The following is a 22039-nucleotide window of genomic DNA, read 5'->3' on the forward strand; positions in this document are numbered from 1 at the left end:
AACATTAAGGTAATTAACATATGGTTGGGTAAATTTGAAAAGCTAAGATAATGATGTTAATACTAACTATTGACTACATATAAAATATCTATCCATAAATTATTTTCTTTGACTATAATACTTTAATGCTGAACTCCTACTACGACAATATATAAAAATATTCACTTATCACAAATAAAATTAGAAACTGTTTAATCACTCATTTAACAATATTGACCCACCATTTGTAGAGTGCAAGAAGTAAAAATCCCTGAGACAATTGTGCTCTTGGGTAGAAAGACAGATAAGAGCATTACCATTCTCAAAGAGTTTATCCTTAAGTTTAAAAAACTATATATAGCACAAGGCAAATTAAATACTTAATATGGTCAAATTAAAAGGATATCATATTAGAGAGCATCTAATTCTCACCAAAACTGCAGGAAAATTCCTGAAGAATATCACATTTAGTTAAGTGCCAGAGGATCAATAGCATAGTATGATATATTCATAGTTTGCCCAACGTAAATAAAAACAAAAATAATGATTATAATAATTGAAAATAATTTGTTGAATACATATTATGTGTTTTATATTCCTTTAAGGACATTACATATAATGTCTCAATTCTTAGAGCAATCTCTATGAGATATTATTTGTCCCATTTTACAGGTGAGCTAATTGAAGCATAGAAAGTGAAATAACTTACCCAAGGCCACACCTGTGTAGAAGATAGGTAAACAATACCAACAAGACTATGAAGGTTCCTAAATGCTTTTACAAGGGTGGTTGGTTTTCTTAAGTAATGGAAACTCATGGAAGAGAGTAATCCCAGCAGAGGGAAAGAAATACAGATGCACTGAAAAGAGATACAATGCAGAGGCTCCAGCTGACACTGCAATAGTGCAGGAAAGTGATGATGGAGATGGAAACTAGGAGCCAATGTGAGAACCCATATACTGATGGGGCTGATGGGGCCTTCCTATTAGGGGAGAGCAGTAAGGAACAGCCTGATACTGCAGGACGAGCCTGGGTAAAGTCACACTATTTATGAAGGTGGTAATGTGTCTTTTGGAAAAGATGTCCCCTTAAAATCTGCTTTAGGTTTTGAACTTTTTAATGTATAAATCATTAAGTTTTGATTATCAATATTTTGAACCACTTACCTCCCTGCCAATCCTTGATAAATGATCATGGATGTTGGTGTCTATTTGTGTGAGACCCTCTCTTCTTTCTTTTTTCCTTTTGTATCATCCAGCTCTCTTGCTCTCCTGATCCCAACATGTGATTTATCTCACTTTTATCTGCTCAACTCCTACAAATATTGCTGAAAATATTTGAAGTATTAATTGTCTTGTCAATTCCTTCATAATCACTTGATATCTTTCAGATTCTTTCCTTATACTTTGAAAACTCATCTCTCTCATTCTACTCAAATTCTCCCTTGTTAGAATACTTCTAAAAATGTTTTCTCTTTCATACACAAATACCTAATTAGGTTGATTTTGTAGACTTCTGCTATTAAGTATATAATTTACACTAATGTTAATAAACCCAATTTCAAAGACTTAAAATAATTTTGTTCATTTATCTTAAAATGATTTCTAAATTAAAATAAGCATGCAAAGGGAACTGAAAATAAGATTTAGAAACATGATTCATTTTAATATGTTTATAGGAAAAGAGTAAATTCACCAGCAGACAAAAAATTACCAAAAGTAACATTTTACAGATTTTTCGTCTCAAAGCACAATACATTTTTCATAGAAACAAATATATCACCACTATAGGTACCATAATATGGCAACATTTATACACAAGTCCATTTACCATTAAGAAAATCAGTGGCAATGGTGATGCAATACATTAGCTCATCTTTGTTAAACTTTTTGCTATTATACTTCCTGGCCTGCAGGAGTATTTGCCAGGATACAAAAAAAATATGTGACCTCAATTTTAACAATACATAGAAAGCTCTGGCTGCCCGTGCTTTACCCTATATTTACTATACGATCACCAGGAATGTTTTCATACCACTAACTGACTAATTAAGACCATTCCCAAGGAATCAAACATGTTAACAGATTCATTTGGATATTAAAGGATTATTTTATACAAAATAAGAAGTGCAATATCAGAACTTAATATTCTAGATGCCTAAACTTAACAGAAGAAAAAACTGTACAGGTATTAAGTGGAAAATAGTTTGAGATTACTTGGAGTAGGTAATGGCATAACACCAGACTGGGGAACATGTGATGATAAGGTTTCTTTCAGCTTTAGAATTGCCTATTTTTAAATGCACCAGATGATTTTCTGAGGGCCATTCACATTCAATGTTTAGATTCATTTTATTAGTGGCATACACAAAGCACCATATAATATATGAAATGTAGAACAATCATGAATATGTAATTAACTGTAGAAATAACTGCTAAGAAAATATAGCAATATTTAACACAGGATTTCTAAAACCATTACATTTTCATTACTTTTTCCAAAGCTAATGTCCCATGTTTTATTCCATAGACTTTGTCTATCACGATTTATATGCATTTGGAACTTTTTGGGCTGAAAATAGTTGATATCTTCTGTACAGTAATGTTACAGTTTTATACAAACTTCAGAAATATGGCATTTGGAATAGTCTTTATGATCCTCTTCCAAGTATTCCATTTCACACAACAGCAAATACTCTGAATGCCTTTCCTCCTGGAGGATTCTGTAAACTGCAAAAAATACAGAAATATATTGATGTCATCTCCACAAATAATCCTTCCAATAAATCATGCTTTCTTATGACAGTCAAGAAAGCAGCTCTGTGAATATGAATCCAGATGGTCAACTTTCTTAGGTTACTGTAATTTATTGTTATTGGAAAACTTGAGTGAGGATGACATAATTCTTTAAGTCTTGGTTGTATGGTGGACTGCAAGTTTACTAAAGAAATTTAAGATGTGCAATGGTAATAATAGTAGTCTCTATAAAACTTCACAGATTCTAAATGTCTTATTAATATATTACCTTTTTTGAATTTAATAAAGCAGAGTTAGGCAGTTGTTATTCTATTTTACCTGGGCAATACCGAGACTAAGGTTTACAACTGATAGGCATGGCTACAAGTTAAAATGGTTGCCGATACTTAGGCAATTTAGCTTATTATCATTTCCTAAATGTGACAAAATTAAAATTACATTGCTATCACATAGATTAATACTCTTAATAGTTTCAAGAAAAATGATAGTGAGGAAATTTAATGGTCAAATCTGAAAGCGCCTAAGAATTTCTTCACTGAAATGAACAAATACACACACACGACATTCAATCTCATTTTGGGGATACTTTTAAAATGGAAGTTTAAAGTAATACAGACTCATAAAATTTACTCTTTATTAAATTGTTTATATTTTATTTGGCAACATCAACCAAGGTATATTTTTAAATCTTTAAAAGTTAACACATTGATAATGCCATTCATCATTATTTATTCTAATCAATTGTAAACTTTTGAAGTTTTTACATTTTTGCATAAAGTTTTATTTGCTTAATAATTGGAAAAAAGACTTTTAGAGATTAATGTAATAAATGCTAAGAAAGAGACAAATTGAAATCCCTTTTACTATTTATTCATGTGTAAGAAAAAAAGGGAAAGAGTTTTAAAGTAAGAAAAGAATGAGGATATCTCACGTGTGCAAACACAACACACACAAAATAAATACACACATACCTACATGCACGCACACTGAGTTTTTCATATAAGCAGATAGCCAACCTAAAGCTATTTTTATTTATTGGCAACAGACTGACTAAGTGCCCTAGGAAGTGGATGTGTTTGGTGTGTTTCTTCTTTGTATGCAGTAATATATTGGAAAAATGCATATCTCTGAGCCCACAGATATAGTGTTGAATCTGAGCTCTGAGCTTTTACAAGTTATATGAACTTAGACACATCATTTAACCTTTTTGAGTCTCAGTCGACACATATAATATTAGGGTTTATGGAACTGACATTACAGGGCTGTTGATGGAGCTGAATTAATATACTTAAAGTCCCCAGTAGTGTCTAGTGTCTGGAATATTCATAGGAGGTACTAAAAATAATTATTATTCTCAGCTTTATTAGGTTATCATCTATCATTTTATACTTTAAAATAAACTTAAGAAGTATGAGAGGTAAATGAAACCATATCACCCCATTTAGCATTTAGCTTATGAAGTTGCATATCAGATTCTATAACTCAGGAGTTCATTTTATATATCACATCTGCTTCAGGAGACCATGAGCCAGGTTATAGAGAAATCACCTTCTCAACAATGGCCTCTTGATACAGTCTCCTCTGAAAAATTCCCAGCATTTCAGAGGTAAGAAAAATACAGATCTGTCTTAGTATGAGGGTAACACCCAGATGGTTATGTGGAAACCAATCTAGATACCCTGCATAGCATATTCTGTTGCTGCCCTTTGGAGAAATTATTATATATATGAACCTTCCATTGGCAATTTTGAAGAACTCAGGAAAATATCTAAAAGTTTCTGTATCTAACAAATAAATGAGACTTAATATTACTTCCATAAGTACTAATGATTTTTAAAAAATCATTATAGGTTCATTTTTCTTAATGCTTATTAATACGTGATAAAGTGAGTCACATGGATTTTCTCAAATCATTAAAATATATAATACTGGCAGGCTAAATTGTATGAGATGACCTGAAAGAGTTCATTTATATCATACTAGGCATCCAACTTCAAATCAAAAAGAGAACTTGGTTCTATGGAAAATCAGACTCATTGTTTTTCTCAAATACTTTATCAGATAACTGGATTAGAGAAATATTCCGTGCCTTGCTCACCTAGAAAGAATGAAACATAAAAACTAATCTAGAAAATCCAAAACAGGATGAAAGAAATTTCCTAATTACACGATCAATTAACAAAAGAGTAGTTCTGACTTGTAATCCGATTTTGATGTTGATTTTTACAAGCCAGCAGGAGACAGGCACCTCTGGTACTACAGCTTCTCCCATCCCTGGAAGACTGTTTACCAAAGTGTGCAAAGGAAACATACTGGCTCTGCCACTTAACTTTGAACCCACAGTAAAATGGGCCCAATCATAAATAAAGAGATGGCTGGTATATGAAAAAAAAAAATATATATATATGTTGTTTTGTTTTTACCTTTCTGAGAAGATTCCATTCTGAAAAGAAGCGATGTAAGTCTTTCTTTTGTCCACAGGCATAACGTCAACATAACCACCATGATTTCGAACCACCCCAGCATGTACTGCTGCTCTGCAGATACTGGACAGCTGAGGAGGAAAGGAAAAAACGTACCATTATTAGGAAATTCCTGCTGGACTTGCCCAGCCTATTTTTCTATTGGTCTGAAGTCACTGAAATGTGTCTCTTTATTGATAGCCAGTGAGCAGCTCCAGGATAATGTTTTGAACATAAAGGAATCTTTCAAAAGTCAAAACTCAAAGCCCATTCTGAGCAGCTCTGAAGGCAGACCTTCAGAGAGGCTGCAATAAGACACCTCCCCACTCTAATCTAGCAAAGACCTGTCCAGTCCACACTGCAGGCTTTTAGAGTGTCAAAGCAAGTCAGCTCCTTTTATCTCTTCTAGGGCCTATTTGTCATTCTTAAATTTTAGCCTTTGCTAGTCCATACTGGAGTCACTCTGGCCAAATGTTGACAAGTTGGGTTATTTTTACCTGATTTGTGTTTGGTTTTGCCTAATACAAATTCAGCAATAGTTCTGCACATTTCTATGGCTGCTTTTCCAAAATACTAGTATATATTAAATGGGAAGTTATTTCCTATTAAAAAAATATCTATGCAGAGAAATTTTGCCTAAAAGAATAACCCTAAGAAGAAAAAAATGAAGAACAATCACAACTTGTACCTAAATTTGCATTGCCTATCACCCTGCTTTGAGTGATCTGACATGAACCTTAGGGACATTCTAAGGTTATATTGTACCAGTCATATAATCTGGATTGAATGTGATTTCTATGGAGAAGAAAATTACTGTTTCAGGTCTAATACTTTCAAATTTTTACAACAAATGACTTCTAAAAGTCAAATCATTTTTTTGGTCCATTAAAATCTTTTCAAGGATTTTAATGTTTGCTTTAATCCAATGTTCTACCAAAATTTGTCAATAGGCAAGTGTAGCCTGAGGACATCCCACAAAAGGAGATGCTTGAACTGTCTCAGTAAAAAGCAATCTACCTCATATCTCCATGGGTCTTTTCTGATAGCATTGGTGTGTTCTTTTCTTATCTCAGTGCATACGTGGGTGATTTAATATGCTTTTGTAAGTTCACATGAGCATGTGTTTCTTACATGACCTTGCTTTATTACTGTGCTGTGAACTCTGCAGCGTCAGTCAGTATTTATTAGATCAGAGAGCCTGAATGCCGGGCTGTTTAATCCTTTTCATGCTTTTGCTATATCACAAAAGACCATATATCTAAAACCTGTGTCTTTACTCTGAGGAGGCATTTTATTCGCCATTGAAAGGCCCACAATGAATTAATATTTGCCTCCCATACGGTTCAGAACAGACTGAATCAAAAATAAGTCTGTACACATTTCAGTATTTATTCTGTTCTGTTAAAAAGGTATTATCAGCATTTTTTCCCAAGGCAAGAAAAGTGCTTAGATATAACATTCACTAAATCCAAGCACTTAAAATGCTTTGAGACTATTGTTTTGCCTACAACTATGCAGTCAGCAGGCATTCCTATTTGAGTCCAAAGGTCAGAAGACATTTTCTTTTCATACACACACTTTGTAAGAATTAATATATGAAAAGAAAGAATTTATCTGTGAGGAGTGGAATATTTTAATGAATGCAGAAATTAATTTAATCTGTAGTGAACTGTAGATAAAAGTTCAAAGCAGTAGAATGTACAAGTTCTGACTCTATAAATGGGGAGAGAGAGAGAGAAAGAAGAAAAAGGAGGAGGACGATAGCAGAGAGGAATGGAAGGAGGGAAGAAGGAAATAAGTAATGAAGGAGAGGAGAGGGAGGGGAGGAAAGATGTTGGTTGATTGTTTCTCATCTGTCCATACTAACCTCATTGAAGAGATAATGTATTTTGTAGGGACAGGGAAGATTGGCAATTAATGGTTCAATCTCTGACTCTGTACTTATCATGTGAGAGCAATCTTTATATTTCCACCTTACTCTTCAAAGGACCTACATGATAATATATATTACCTACCCATTTCACTGAGGTAGGAAGATAAAATGATCTCAGGATATAGGTTCTGACAAAACCGTAACTCTAGCAAAGAGATGGCTTACAAGTACAGAAGTATGTAGACTATTCTGAAAGACATAACTAAAATGAAAAGATTTGCTGATTAAAAGGAAAATCTGGAAAGTATGAAAGTATGGTTTCTTTGGAAATCTCTGATGATTCCAGATATGCACATTCCTATACACTTATTAATTTGTTTTTTTAAAAAATATTTATGTGCAAGGTACTTGCTGAATGTCTGATATCATTGTGTGCTCTAAGTTCTATGAAGGCAGGAAAAAGCCTATCTCATTCACAGCATGGCACACATCAAATTAGTGATGAAAAATTGATAAATGACTTGCCTGGCTGTGGCCCTCAAAGAACTTACAAACCAGTAAAGGAGATAGGGTAACAATCATAATACCTAATAAAATAAGCTAAATGCTAAAAGGAAAAAAAAACAAAGTTATAGGGGTTGAAAGAAGGACAACTTCAGACTTGGATTAGGAGATCCAGCAATATATCTGACAGAGAAAGTGGCAATAACTTAGAATGTGAAGAATGGTTTTGACAGAAAAATTTCAAAAAGCATTTCTCTCAAACAGAAGCAAGAATATAAGCACCAATGTGAGAACTAGCAAAGTCAAGATACCAGTGGGACATTGATAAACTACAAATAAAAATAATGTAAACTTCAAGCTTGAGAGAGACTTAGAATGAGAATAATTTCAAAGGTAAAGCTAAATTAAAAAAACAAACAAACAAAAAAAAAAACCGGACCTAAATGAAGTCATCAAGAGGAACAGGTGATGCTGCCCATATTTCAGATTTCTTTACACTGTCAAATTCCCTTAGTATTCTATTGAATGCATGCATCAAGAAGGTATTTCCTAAATTTGTTTTTGCCACTCTCTGGCTTAGAAATTTGTAATAGTTTCTAAACGTCTTCCACATAAAACCTAAACTCATCAGCATGTGCTTTCAGATTCTATCTACCCATTTGAAGAGCTGGACTTCTCTATTCCTCAGACTAACTTGGCTGCAGCCCCTCTTAGCTCCAATTCACAGCAGCTCAGAGACAAGCAGAGCTATTTGCTAGGTCTACATGCAGCTCATTCACTTCCACCTCTGTGTCCTTGTAGATGCCACTCATCTCAACCAGAATGTGTCCCTGACACTCTTTACCAACCCACACTTCAAACCTGGTTCAAAAAGCACGTGACCATCCTGAAGCCATCACAGCTCACATTCTTCATCCAACCCCACTAAAGTCATCCATTACAACATCCCCTCAACTAATTTCCTTTTGTATATATTTTAGTATAGTATCTGTTTATGACTCTATGCTACTTTTTAAACGCCACTTTGTAAGTGAAGGTATTGTTCATACATTTGACAGTTCTTAAGTGTCCAGTTGAGACTTCAATACCAAAGAGCCAAAAGAAAAATTAAAGAAAGGCAAAAATATATTTTCCTTCCCTAAAATATCTGTAGACTATTTCATTAACTGTCTCATAATATATATGGGGAGGATATGAAAAAAAAAAATTTAGTTAAAATAAATGATTATGGCCGGGCATGGTGGCTCACGCCTGTAATCCTAGCACTCTGGGAGGCCGAGGTGGGCGGATCGTTTGAGCTCAGGAGTTCGAGACCCCACCTCTACTAAAAATAGAAAGAAATTATATGGACAGCTAAAAATATATATAGAAAAAATTAGCCGGGCATGGTGGCGCATGCCTGTAGTCCCAGCTACTCGGGAGGCTGAGACAGGAGGATCGCTTGAGCTCAGGAGTTTGAGGTTGCTGTGAGCTAGGCTGACGCAATGGCACTCACTCTAGCCTGGGCAACAGAGTGAGACTCTGTCTCAAAAAAAAAATAAAAAAAAAAAAAAAATAAAAAAATAAATGATTATGAACTCAGATTTACATATGGACATTAATTTCCAGGGATACTGATGATTAATTCTTCTGAGAATATGTGTATCATCATGTTTCTATGTTCTGTATATCAGTGTACATATATACATTTAAATATATATACACACGAATAATGAGAGCTGTATAAATTAGGATACTTACATCAGAGTAAACTCGAGTTCCAATGACACGAGCATAATGTGGATTTGCTTGCATACAGTTACGAGGGCAGTATACTCTGAAAAAAATAATATATATATATATCAAGTAAGTGGGTTACTTCAGTCTTTCTTATTAGTAAAACCATAGACATGCATACACAAAAGTAAACTCAACAATCTAAACCCTATTCATTTTTTTCTCCTGAAATTGTTGAATTGTACAAACCAGGCAATAGACACTATTGCTTCTGTTTACCTTATCTACTTCCATCTTTTGGCACAGATGTGATTTGTTTTTAAATTTAGCTAGGAAGCTTTCTAAATTTGGGGACTTAAAGCAGAAAGAAACACCAGGAAGCATCTCTATGTATCTGAGAACTTAGCATCCAATGTGTCTGCAGAATTTAGTAAACAGGTAACTTGGAAAATCTGAATCATTGCTTCATACATGTCAGTTTCTCTTCTCTAAGTTCACATCTTTGGTATCTAATCCAATCCCATGGTTTTAATTATCATCCATAAACTTTTGATTTCCAAATCTGTGTCTCCAGTTGAGATTTCTCTTGATTCCAGATTTGTATATCTTACTGCTTATTCAACATCTCCACTTAGATCTAATAAACATCTCAAACTTAGCACGTACGAAACCCATTTCTAATCTTGTCCTTTACTCCCCAATCTGTTCTTTCTGTAGGCTTCTCATTGCAATAAATGGCACTTCCATGATTCCGTGTGCTCAGGCAGAAAACCTTTATTCTATCCTTGGTCTCTCCCTTCATCTCACACCTCACATTCAATCCATCAGCAATTTCCACTGCCTACACATAAAACATATCCAAGATCAGAGCATCCCTAAGCAGCTCAGTCATGGTCACTCTGGACTCTGTCATCTGCTGTCTGACTGACTGCAGTAGGCTCGCCTATGCTCTCCCGGCTTCCACCTTGGCCCTCTCCAACTCATTTTTCACACATATATTAAAGCATACACGTCCAAACATGTCATTCCAGCCTGGCGCGGTGGCTCATGCCTGTAATCCTAGCACTCTGGGAGGCCAAGGCAGGAGGTCAGGAGTTCGAGACCAGCCTAAGCAAGAGTGAGACTCCGGCTCTACTACAAAAAATAGAAATTATCTGGACAACTAAAAATATATAGAAAAATTAGCTGGGCATGGTGGCACATGCCTGTAGTCCCAGCTACTTGGGAGGCTGAGGCAGAAGGATTGCTTAAGCCCAGGAGTTTGAGGTTGCTGTGACTTAGGCTGACACCACGGCACTCTAGCCAGGGCAAAAAAAAGAGCGAGACTCTGTCTCCAAAAAAAAAAAAGAGTAAACATGTCATTTCTCTGCTCCAAATACTCCAGTGGCTTTTTATCTCATTCAAAATAAATGACAGATCCTTAGAATGCTCAATAAGCCCTGTACCTTCTGACCCCAATCACCTGACTCTATAGCCTACTTCTTTGCTACTTTCTCACCCTGCTCCAGTCACATTGGCCTAATGGTTCTTCCTCAAACATACACAATAAGATCCTGCCTCAGAGCCCTTGCATTTATCTGCCTCTCTGCATGGACAACTCTTCCTCCAGAAATCCTACTGCCTTACTGATATCTGACTGGCTTAGCTCATTTGAAACAAGTTTCCAAAAGCTTTTTACTTAAACACAAATAAATTATCAATGTTTAATAAATAACATGATAGTTTAAAAAATCAATTCCCAGAGTTTAAGAACTGTCAGACGACACTTTTTAAAAAATCAATTGGCTCTTTTGAATACACACACACATATACACACATACCCATGCACTAAAAGGAAATAGGAACTAAAACTGAAAAAACGCAATTCATTTTACATAGTAAATGAGACTTTCAACTAACGGCTACATGAGAATCACTGGTGGATGATGGCATCAATGACTTTCCTAAAACTATTCTAAAAACACTTCAGTTGAAAGTACACTTGCCAATTGAAGCAGGTATTCCTTAATGATAGCTTTTAAGAAATAGCTAGTTGTTATTTATAAAATGTATATGCCATTGTGTAAAGTGTATATACATCACATAACATCTAAACCAGAGCATTTAAATATAAGTAATAAATGAATCTAAGTTTTTACGGCTTTGAATTAAAGGGTTGATTATTATAAAAGATGCTGTCTGGGGTTTAGCAGGAGGAAGGGTGTCCCCTCTGACCAGAAAATGATCTCATCATTTTGAAAACTGCTGGGCATTCACTGTCAACCTTTTGGTTGTAAAACCATCTGCTCTGCCCTTAGGATCATGCTGTGCAAACTTTACCTTGCCCATATTTAGCACTTGGTTTGCAGAAAGCCAAGGTCAGTAGTTCCAAGTTGATTTAGTTTCTACTTAGGTAAGTTCAGGTAAAACAAAGACTGGGGGAGGTTTTGCTTGTTTGTCTTCTAATCTCCGTTTCTGACATCTTGTTACAGATTACTGAGGAAGTAGGCAGTGGTCTAGTAAACATTTCTTTACCTACAATTTGCCTCTAAACTCTGAATCAAAAGGCTGACATATTTTAATGATATCTACTTGCATGTTTTGAGCATTCAATAGATTTTAAAGACCTCATTTTTTATAGATACATGTAAAACAGGATAAGATTTTCAATAAAAGACACAGACACACACCAATTTCCACAAGGTTATGATATTAATAGTTTATTTTGGGTTGTTCTGCCAGCCATGGAACTTCTTAAGGACATGGCCATGCAAGTAAATCTTGTTTCTTCAAGCTTTTCTTGAGCTAATTTCCTTTAATTTTTCTCCAGAATAGGACTATGCTTCAACTTATTTAAGGGATAAGAAATTCTAAAACAGATGTACCAATCATATGGTTTCCCAAAAGTTATAAACTGTCATACAAATAATTTATGAAACTATCAAAAATTTTAGCTGAGGAAAAGAAAAGACAAACCATTTCACTAATCTCTGAAATAAAAAAAAAAAGGAGGAAAACTTTCCAAACTACTTAAGGTCAAAATTTTATATCAATTATTATTTCTATGGATTTATTAGTGACAGTAAAAGCTAAAACTAATTTTAAAAATGCACATCATTTTCTTTTTTCTTTTTTTTTTTTTGATAGTCCCCTTAGAACAAGCCAAGAAATAGAAAACTTGTGTATTAAGATTTTACGTGAATGATTTTTCTCTTTTGGAGCAATATTTATATAGATTGTTTTATAGATACAAAAGTACCACTTATTGAGTATTTAGTTGAGGAAGGTTTTATGCTGGAATGCTCCACAGCGATTGTCCTTATTATTTGGTCCCCATAAACCTAGCTACATGGCTAACACAGGGTCTAGCAAAATACTGGTATAAGGTAGGTATTTAACCAATATTTATAAATGTATAATTCTAAAATTCCTGTTTTTTCCATATATTATGATGCTAAGATTTACCAGCTTCAACTAATAGTACATCTTTTCTTCTTTCTATAAAAATATAATCTATAAGTATAGTGGCTTGAGAAATCTGAAAAAAGTTACTACAAAATTTTCTAAGATTACAAAGGAAACCATGATTTAATCAAATCTGTAAGCCTTATAAGGCCATAATTAATGAAGTTCTAGTAACAGGAGATTATATTTTTATAACAAAATATTTGGCATATAATTCATTTGTGGTAAGATGGTAAAAAAGTATATGATAAACTTCACATACTAAGGGATCCTGAAATTATCCTACACTCTTTGTAGATCTGCTGATTTCAGTAAAGACACATGCTGAGTAATTTCAATATTCTCAAATCAGCACACATCAAGTTAACCGACCAAAAATATTACAACTGGAGTCTCACATTAGAGTAGAGACAAAAAGATTTGATTTTTGAAAGCAAACAAGTTATATATTCGTTTATATTACATATATAATTGAGAAACTACATACTGGTAGAAAGTATTCACCTGTTATATAGACATCACAGTCTTCTGTTACAAAGGTTCTGCTATGTCCTTTGTGAACAATCAATCTCATTCTTTAAGTGAAACATTGCTTTAGTTTTAAAAGGACGAGTAATGAAGCTTTTCTGAAGTAAATAAATTTCTCCATAAAAATTAAGCTCCTTCAACTTTTTATCAAATATAGTTTGAAAGTTATAATTATATCTCTAAGTTTCATTACTGGTTTTTGAAAATTGTGTGGATAGAACTAAGACTGGAAGTAGAGGGACATACTTCACTTTTCCTATGTACTGAGTATGGTTCGTGGCCATAATACTTCTAACAATTTTCATCTTAGCTTGGCCAAGATAAAGTGTTTTTGTCATTTTATAGTAGATAAACTCCTGTATAATTTTATAAAAGAGAATGTATAATATAAAACAAAAATAAAAGAAAGGCAGAGATGGGTTTTTTGACTCACCAAATGCAATCAGATCGATCTAATTTAGGAACTCAATGTTAAAAAATATGAGTTATATCATTTTAGTTTTTTTTGGGTAAGAATTTGTTACAAACTGAAAGTTTTTGTCCCTTCAAAATTCACATGTTGAAGTCCCAATCCCCAATGTGACTGAATTTGGAGACAGGGACTTTATAAAGGTAATTAAGGTTAAATGAGGTCATAAGGGTGGGGCCCTTATTCAACAGGATTGGTGTCCTTATAAGAAGAGATACAAGGGAACAAACTCTCTCCCTCTCCCATGTGAGGACACAAAGAGAAGGTGTCCACCTCCAAGCTAGGAAGAGAGCCCTCCTCAGGAACCAAATCAGCTAGCACCTTGATCTTGAACCTCCAAACTCCAGAATTAAGAAGAAATAAATTTCTGTTGTTTACACCACCCAAGTCAATGGTATTTTGTTACAGAAGCTCAAGCGGACGAATACAGGACTCTGTGTAGCACAGGTAAACATACAGGTTATATCCATAAGCCCTGATACTATAGACTAACAGCAAGTACTTTTGCATTTGAGGAAAGCACACTAGGCCTGCATGGAGTGCATGTAGTTTGAGATGTTCCATTGCTCCCTCCTGCTTAGCAGTTCAACATTATATATCCTTTGAATCTTAGAGATGCAAGAAATTCAGGCAAAAACAATTATCCCAGGGCCAAAGCCCCATATATGTGCCCTGGCTAAAAAAACAAAAAAGAGAGAGAGAAAATTTAGAAAATGTTACCTTGGGCAATGGGAAGCAGGCTTATGAAATGGACAGAGCTGTTCCACAGTTGTTTCACAAGTCACGGCTTGAACTGAGGAATTAAAACACAAAACAGTAAATGAATCCCTTGAAAGCAATACCATACTATATAGTTGTAAGAAAATAAGATGAAAAAAGTTCTTACCTGTTACTTTAGAGACTGTGAAGGAATTAGCAGACTGATATTTGCTGAAGATAAAAAGAAATGTCAATCATTTTCTTATAGGCATCATCAGCAGCAGCATTAATTTCTGGTATCTTTCAGGTCTATGAATACCTTATTTTTTAAAATATTTTTGCTAAAATAGCTACATAAGTAGTGATATAAGAAAATATCATCAGTTTTATGCTAAATCCATATTACCTTCATGTATGAACCAAATCAATACCATTCTTAATATTAGAGGCTGTTCTCATCATTACTAATCTGGAAAACTCACAGATAAGAGCATAAACCAATATACATTTTATATATATATATATATATATATATATATTGTTTTCTATCAAAATTAAAATTCTCAAATACCAACTCCCTGTCTCCACACAGGCAAACTACTGAATCCTTCACAATAGTAAATACAAGGCAGTGTTGTAAGAAGACTACAAAATAATAAGTACCTTAAGGGAGTATGCATTATTCATTTTTTTGCCCTAGTATCTAGTAAAATGTCTATAATAAAGGAATGACCTTTTCCTCATTATATGCATTATAAAAAACAGAAATATAAGATTAGGCACCCCATATATATCAAAATATTAATTGGTTTATGAATACCCAGATTTTCAGAAAAACCATCTATTACAAAAGGTAAGGCTTATTTATGATGGTGCTTTAACATGGTAGACACTCTTATGTTAATCTATAATAATACATTCATTATTATGATAATATTCACCATCTATAATGTACCCAAAAGAAATAACATTCTTTGAGGCACAAAATATACAAGCTATTAAATGTAGCCTTTGAATTTCAAGAAAGTTTCTGTAAGTTTAAGAGAAAAAAAATAAATAGGATAAATGTTCTTTAATACAGTGCTTGGCTTACTAAAACTAATAACTAATCTTTAGTATTTATCGAAAGTAATTAATAAATATTTGCTGAATGAATAAGTTAATCAGTAAATATGTATATAAAGCTTTTACTAAAAAGAGTTGTTGCTAATGGCTGAAAACTACACATCAAGCCTTTGAACAAAACTGTATACATAGGAGGTCATTCTACAAATTTGCAAGAGTTTTTAACAAATTGTTTTTTATATTATAGTTAACCCCACTGTGGAGTTTCATCCAACTGTATAGTTACAAAGGAAAGAGACTATGTCTATACCCTGAGAAAAGTCATTCCATATAAGATTCAATAATGTTTATTTTTTTACTTAGAAGAAAAGAGGCACTACAAAAACATTTCAAATGCCTATATTTTTCTACTTTCTGTAGAGTACATATAAAATGCAGTGTTTTAGAATAAGGTATTTAGTATACTTAATATGAGAAACATTTTAAAAGTTAACCAATGTTTTTGAGTTAAATTACATTTAAATGAATAAAAAGATGACATAGCATATTATATATTTAGATTTTTCAAAATGCTCTTTCACCCATTAATATAATTTAACATTATTACATTTAACAGTAATTTAACAAAGTTACTGTTGCATGAAATAAGCCATTTTCCCGAAACAGGGAAGGAAGAATATGCCAATTAATTAGCCTTTTTTAAAGTATTTTCTGTCATAGCTAAAAAATGTATTGCTTTATATTGGGAATTAACTACAGATTTATACATTTTTACTTAAACTTGAAAATTTGGAGTTTTAGCATGTCTATTACAAGCAAAAGGGTTCAACTTTGAATTTAGATGCTATTTCTTCTTTTTGTCTATGGAAATTATGTAGCTAAAATGAACTTTGAAAATTACCAACTTCTCTCTTCTTAGATTAAATTCTTCTATGCTTTCCTCTAAAAAAATGGGTTGGCTCATTGTTACAATTTAAACTCATGTGGTCCAAAAGATCATTTGGGTACTTACCCAATTGTTTGAATGCCATTTCTATTGGATTTGATGAAATAATGTTTTCTTCCTTGTCTAGTGATATCTACCCAACCACCTTCATTATCTATTATACCGTAATGAATTGCAGCTCTACAGATGCTGGATTGCTTGGAGAAAAGGAGAAGATAAAAGGATGTTAAAATATTAGGCTTCTGCATAAGGCACAGCCTCTTACTGCTTATGAGACTTTAAATTAAATAAACATTTCTGAGCAAAATATCTACATTATATAGATTATTTTTCCACATTAAAAAATCAAATATAATATGGAACCAAATAATTACATTTATAATACTTACCATTTCATAATGTACACTGCCAATAACTTTAGCTTTACTATCCAAACAGCCAGCCGGACATTCATACCTAAATCAAAGTAATTGGGAACAAAATTTAGTTTCTCTGAAGGTCAGTATAAAATAAAAAATATTTCTTCTACTTTGTCAGTTAATTTTCAGAATAATAATAAATATTACCTATTGCAGGTTGTTCCTTTGCACTGATCTCTTAATCTGACTTCACAAGAAACAATTTGGGCTAAAAGGAAAAAAAAACACCAGAATAACTTAGAAAATATGAAAGTTGCTGTAATTTGTTATATATATTGTAATGACAAGTTTTTTTTCCATTCTAAAAATATTCAAATTACTATTATCTTGATGGATATGCCATATAATTTTTCTCAGTAATGCAGAGGTCTTACACATTTGCTGTGTGCTTATTACTTCGTTTCTGTTACTATCATCTGATCTTGTCCGAACATGGGTGTCATGGACTTGTGACTGCTGCCGTTCAATTTCGTTTGTTTCTTCTTCTCGAGGAGGGTAATACCTGTCTGACCCTTCTGTTAGAGAAAACAGATTTAAGAAATATTAATGCCATTTTATATTTGCAGAAATTATCATATAATGATACACTTTGATATTCCTATTTAACATTTAAAACCAGTAAAGTTGGTACTGTTTTTTTGGCACAGGTTTTGGCTTAAGGTGGTGACCTTAAGCACCGCATTGGAGTAAATGAAATGTACACATAAGCCTTTGAACCCTTAAGTTCAAAAACCCTTATGATTCATTTATGTTAATGTTTGGCTAATATTTAATGGAGTCACTTTTAAATTATCAGTGTTTTGTTTTCACAATGAAATCTCCACAGTGATCTAATAAAGTCAGGGTTTAGTAAAATTGCATTTGTAGTCTCAAATGAAATTGTATTCTTAATATATTCTGAAGAATCACATTTAAAATTTCTCCAAATGGAAATCTGGTCTAAAGAAGGATTGACATGCCTGTTATTTACTACAATATCCATTTCTATGGAAAGGTTTTTCTCTGTTAGAAGGAAATTCAACGTGCAGAAATTTAAACTTGATAATGGAAAATAATTTCAAATTTGAATTTAATTTTTTTTCCAGATTGACCTATAGCAAGGGCTTGACAATGGCACATTTTGGAGAGGGGTATTGTTTTCATGTGTGCCCAAGAACTCAGAACCTAGAAAAAAAGGAAGTATGAAATCAGAAGCAGAGGAAAGTCAGCTTTAAAAAAAATATAGTGGCCACTGGTGAAGGAGCAGGTAGGCTGGAGGTTTTGGAGTAGACACTGATGCAATGAAAAAATGCTGCAAATGCTTCTAGGAATTTAAAAATGGCTTATGCAACAGAGCGACATATCTGAGTACTTCGTGTCTACTCATTATAGCTAATGAGCATTCAGTCATTAGGAAAAAAAGAGAGACACATCTCATTATGAGCACTGAAATAGGGCTGTAATTATTCAAATATTTTCTAATACATTCACTCTACATTTTTCCCCATTTAATAATCGTTAAGAAAAAAGTACAAGGCAGTAAATAATGTTCACTTGAATGCCCAAGAGCATGACTTTTCACAAAGCTTTGTCAAACAGTTTATCTTCACGTGCTATAAATAGGACACTGTATTTATACGTATTTTTCAAACATCAAATGCATTTGAGAGCACTACTACTTTTATAATAGTTTTACATTACTATTATACTTTTTTGTTACTGTAGCATGAGAAACTGCATAGTCTGCAGTAAGAAGTGTAGAATCGGTATAATTCATTGAGATGGTTCAATAGGATATACAACAGAGTATTTGGGCAAAAACTTTTAAAGTGCTAAAAATTGTGTTAAGTTGCTAAATCCTTCAAAAATGATGAGAGTTATGGAAATAACTCCAGTGAACAATACAACGAGATGACTTTTAAGAATATCAATATACTGTCATTCTGGAGTAATTTCAAAGTAGAATTAGAAGTAGTTATCTGAAATCATGAAATTTTCTTTTAAACTCATATTGGTGTAAAACACTTAATAATATAAATATTTTTAAAAGGTTTCTTCAAAATGTTTGAAATAGAGTTCTGGAAACTTTTCATGTAATAACTAAGTGCATTTTGGCTTTTTTAACACAAGTAATGCAAAAGGTGGATTAAAATATAAATCAAAGTGACTATTACAATATAATAGCACTTACCTTTGTAGCACAGATTTTCTCTACAGCCCCCTCCAAAACTAGGTGGGCAAGCAGAGCAGGGTCGTCCATGTTTGTAAGGTGCATGGCCCCACCAGTTGCCCCTTTAAGAGATGATTAAGAAATTTACTAAATAATTCAAGAGTTACATCCTCACAAACCGAAATGTCAAGGGGCAGTCTAACAGCATAATTTATAAGATAATACAAAATAACACTATATTCTAATATAAGTAATGATTTTGTGTGGAGATTGAAAACATTTTTTTATTTTAGCACAGAGTTCTCTTGGTTACTAGGTTTCAATTTAAATTACTGCCTCAGTCTTTTGAAAGTTCTCAAATAATCTGCCATATATAGTCAAAAATTATAAAATCAAACTTCTGTAGAAAACCAAACTCTGCTATATATTCACCTATATTCCATTTGTTTTAATAAAAACATATCTTAGACTTAAATTTGATTCTGAGTCTAGTCGTGTAATATTTTTAATGTAATCACTTAAATGGTCTTTACACAGATGAAAATACATTTCTCAGTTGTCAATCTCTAATAAATCATATTTATTAAATATTTATGGAATAGTAATGAGTAAAACTAAAAAATATGATTCCCTTCTTCACAAAGATCATATTTTCAAATTTCATATTCCCTTTAAGCATTCATTTTATGTATTAGATAACTATAACTGTTGTCATATTAAATAAACTGAATTAAAATAATACACTTTACTCAATAATACACACTGAAGATGGGAAAAAAATCAGGAATATAAAGTTATTTTCACGTTGTTAAGAAAAATTTCTGTGTGAATGTAGTGTCTTGTCTACTTACTTTGGGGAGTAATTGCACACCAAGTAGACAGCTTTGGGCCATATCTGCCCCCAGATGTTCATGTTGTGACACAAATTAATGGCACAGCCTATTCTGCTACTGGTTGCCCACACCACCTACATCAGAGAAAAGAAAGACTCAGAAAAAGCAGGTTGAGATGAAATAAGACAAAAACATACCTGAGAGAAAAATGTAGAAAATCTGAACTTGAGAAACCAGCATTTATCATTCAAAATGAACTAAGGCAATATCAAAAAAGGTATTTTTTTCCAGAGACTTTGGGTAGTGCCTAATTTATCTTAAGAAAGAGATTTACAGGTAAATAACTGTATCTGGCCATAAAATGTAAGCATTTTCAAATGCACATTTACTAAATAATTCAAAAGTTACATCGTCACAAACCTAAATGTCAAATTAATATTTCTAGGAAGAAATTTTCCCTACCAAGGAACAGAATTTCACATCCTGAAAGTAGTGGAGCAAAAATTTAAGAGTTCAAATTCCTTACACAACACCATCTTTTCATTGTGCCAGTGGTTTTTAGGTGGTTTGAGGCTGATCTTACTCTTGTTGCATGTAAAAGCATACACAATGATCCATCTGCTTTACATTCACTGATCATAGGTCATAGAAATTCTAGAAACTCAGATCAGTGTTGACCTTTATCTAGTTGAATCTGCCTGTAGTTGTTTGATTTAGTTTAGAACATACCAAATGTGAACACTAAATATAAAAAAATATATAAATGTTGCACATGTGTAAAGATGGAATATAATTGGTAACTAAAACTGTATTTTTATTGTTTGGTTAATAAAGCTTTGACTCTGCAGATAATAAATTTCTCTCCATATACATTTATTGGGGCCATATTTAAAATGTTTCATATGGGAAATATTTGAAATAATGTCTTAAGTAGATACGTGGGCTTTTTAATGATTATTACTTCTATTGTTTATAAAATTTGTAAGCCTATTCCACATAATCAACAACCATGTTGTTTTTTAATAACCATACCAAATGACATAAGAAAGACTCAAGTTCAGTAGTCTAAGTTCCCCCATAATTACACTAACTCAATTTGGAGGAATGGTGTATAATATACCCAAAACATACCTGTGTATAATGAGTACACACAGGACCAGAACATTTGAATGGACAATACGGGTTGCATTCATGTTCATATGGGTAGGTAAAATCTCTCACTTCATCATACCATGCTTGTACATGAAACGTTGGAGGTCTATATCTATTAGGAAGAAAATATCACAAAGAGCAAGTTAGGTTGGAGAAAATGTAAAACCAAATATTGCAAAATAGATTGGTAAAGTTTGGAAGAAAGATATTTTTGTGTAAGTTACTAATCTTAAATATTTATGCTCATTACATTACTAATATATCAATGATTTAAAATAAAAATAAGTAAAAAAACTGCTGAGTATTCTGTGGGTTTTTTTGTTGTTGTTGTTGTTATTTATCTGGTGATTACTTGTTTTTCTTTCAGGCACCCAGTTTTTATAAATTTGCAATGATGAATTAATAAGCATTTCATTCACTTATTTTTTCATAAACAAAAAGCTGTGCTTTCCAATACCTTCCCCAGTGTGCCCCCAAGTTCTGTCCAATTGATGGAAGCAAGCTTGCAGGTCCATGTTCCCACACGCACGATTCAGCCCAGGATTCTGCAGACCTTTCCAGCTCTACATCCCATGTCTACAGTTTAAAACAAAAATACAACAGGCACATGTAGAGTTCAGACATTTCTTCAGAATATAGTGTTGATCAGTTCTTACGTTTTTTTCCTTCTTCTTTGCAAAGTCAACAACTTAGTCTGGGTTCTCACCAGACTCCAAAGTCACCTAGGTTTTTGCACTAGCCTCTAGATCAATCTCCTTGCCTCCATCTCTTACTTCTCCAATTCCCCCCACAAGTGTTTAGAATTATATAAGTGAACACAAATATACCTAACTGATTCCCCTGTCTAAACACATTCAACAAATTCCCACATACATAAAGTCCAAGATCCTTGGTCCCGCTGTTCTCTGTCATATAAACTCTTGCTAGCATTGTTTCCTGTGTCTAAACATCCTCCTCCCAATTATTTGTCAGACAGAACTTACTCTTTCTTCACAATCCAGTTATATAAAATACTTTCTTTGTGACATCTTTTCAATTCTCTTAG

At 33.1% G+C, this 22039-nt stretch overlaps 1 protein-coding gene across 2 annotated transcripts in view; it reads right to left on the minus strand.

Moving 5' to 3' along the window:
• Positions 1-373: 373 nt before the first annotated feature.
• The window catches only part of CRISPLD1 (cysteine rich secretory protein LCCL domain containing 1), a 44570-nt gene continuing 22904 nt past the window's right edge, over positions 374-22039 (minus strand). The window contains exons 3-15 of one of the 2 annotated variants that reach the window (XM_069466341.1): positions 21452-21570; positions 20974-21106; positions 19861-19976; positions 19031-19131; positions 17235-17375; positions 17008-17068; positions 16831-16897; positions 16508-16638; positions 14618-14661; positions 14452-14524; positions 9315-9390; positions 5159-5289; positions 374-2708 (exon numbers count right to left, since the gene is read on the minus strand). In XM_069466341.1, the coding sequence (XP_069322442.1) occupies positions 2657-2708; positions 5159-5289; positions 9315-9390; positions 14452-14524; positions 14618-14661; positions 16508-16638; positions 16831-16897; positions 17008-17068; positions 17235-17375; positions 19031-19131; positions 19861-19976; positions 20974-21106; positions 21452-21570 (1245 nt within the window). In that variant the 3' untranslated portion in view covers positions 374-2656. Of the gene's footprint in view, positions 2709-5158; positions 5290-9314; positions 9391-14451; positions 14525-14617; positions 14662-16507; positions 16639-16830; positions 16898-17007; positions 17069-17234; positions 17376-19030; positions 19132-19860; positions 19977-20973; positions 21107-21451; positions 21571-22039 lie in introns of those variants that run through there. The other variant, XM_069466342.1, reaches the window with a different exon arrangement.

Source organism: Eulemur rufifrons, chromosome 3, assembly GCF_041146395.1.
Source record: "Eulemur rufifrons isolate Redbay chromosome 3, OSU_ERuf_1, whole genome shotgun sequence".
Classification (NCBI taxonomy): domain Eukaryota; kingdom Metazoa; phylum Chordata; class Mammalia; order Primates; family Lemuridae; genus Eulemur; species Eulemur rufifrons.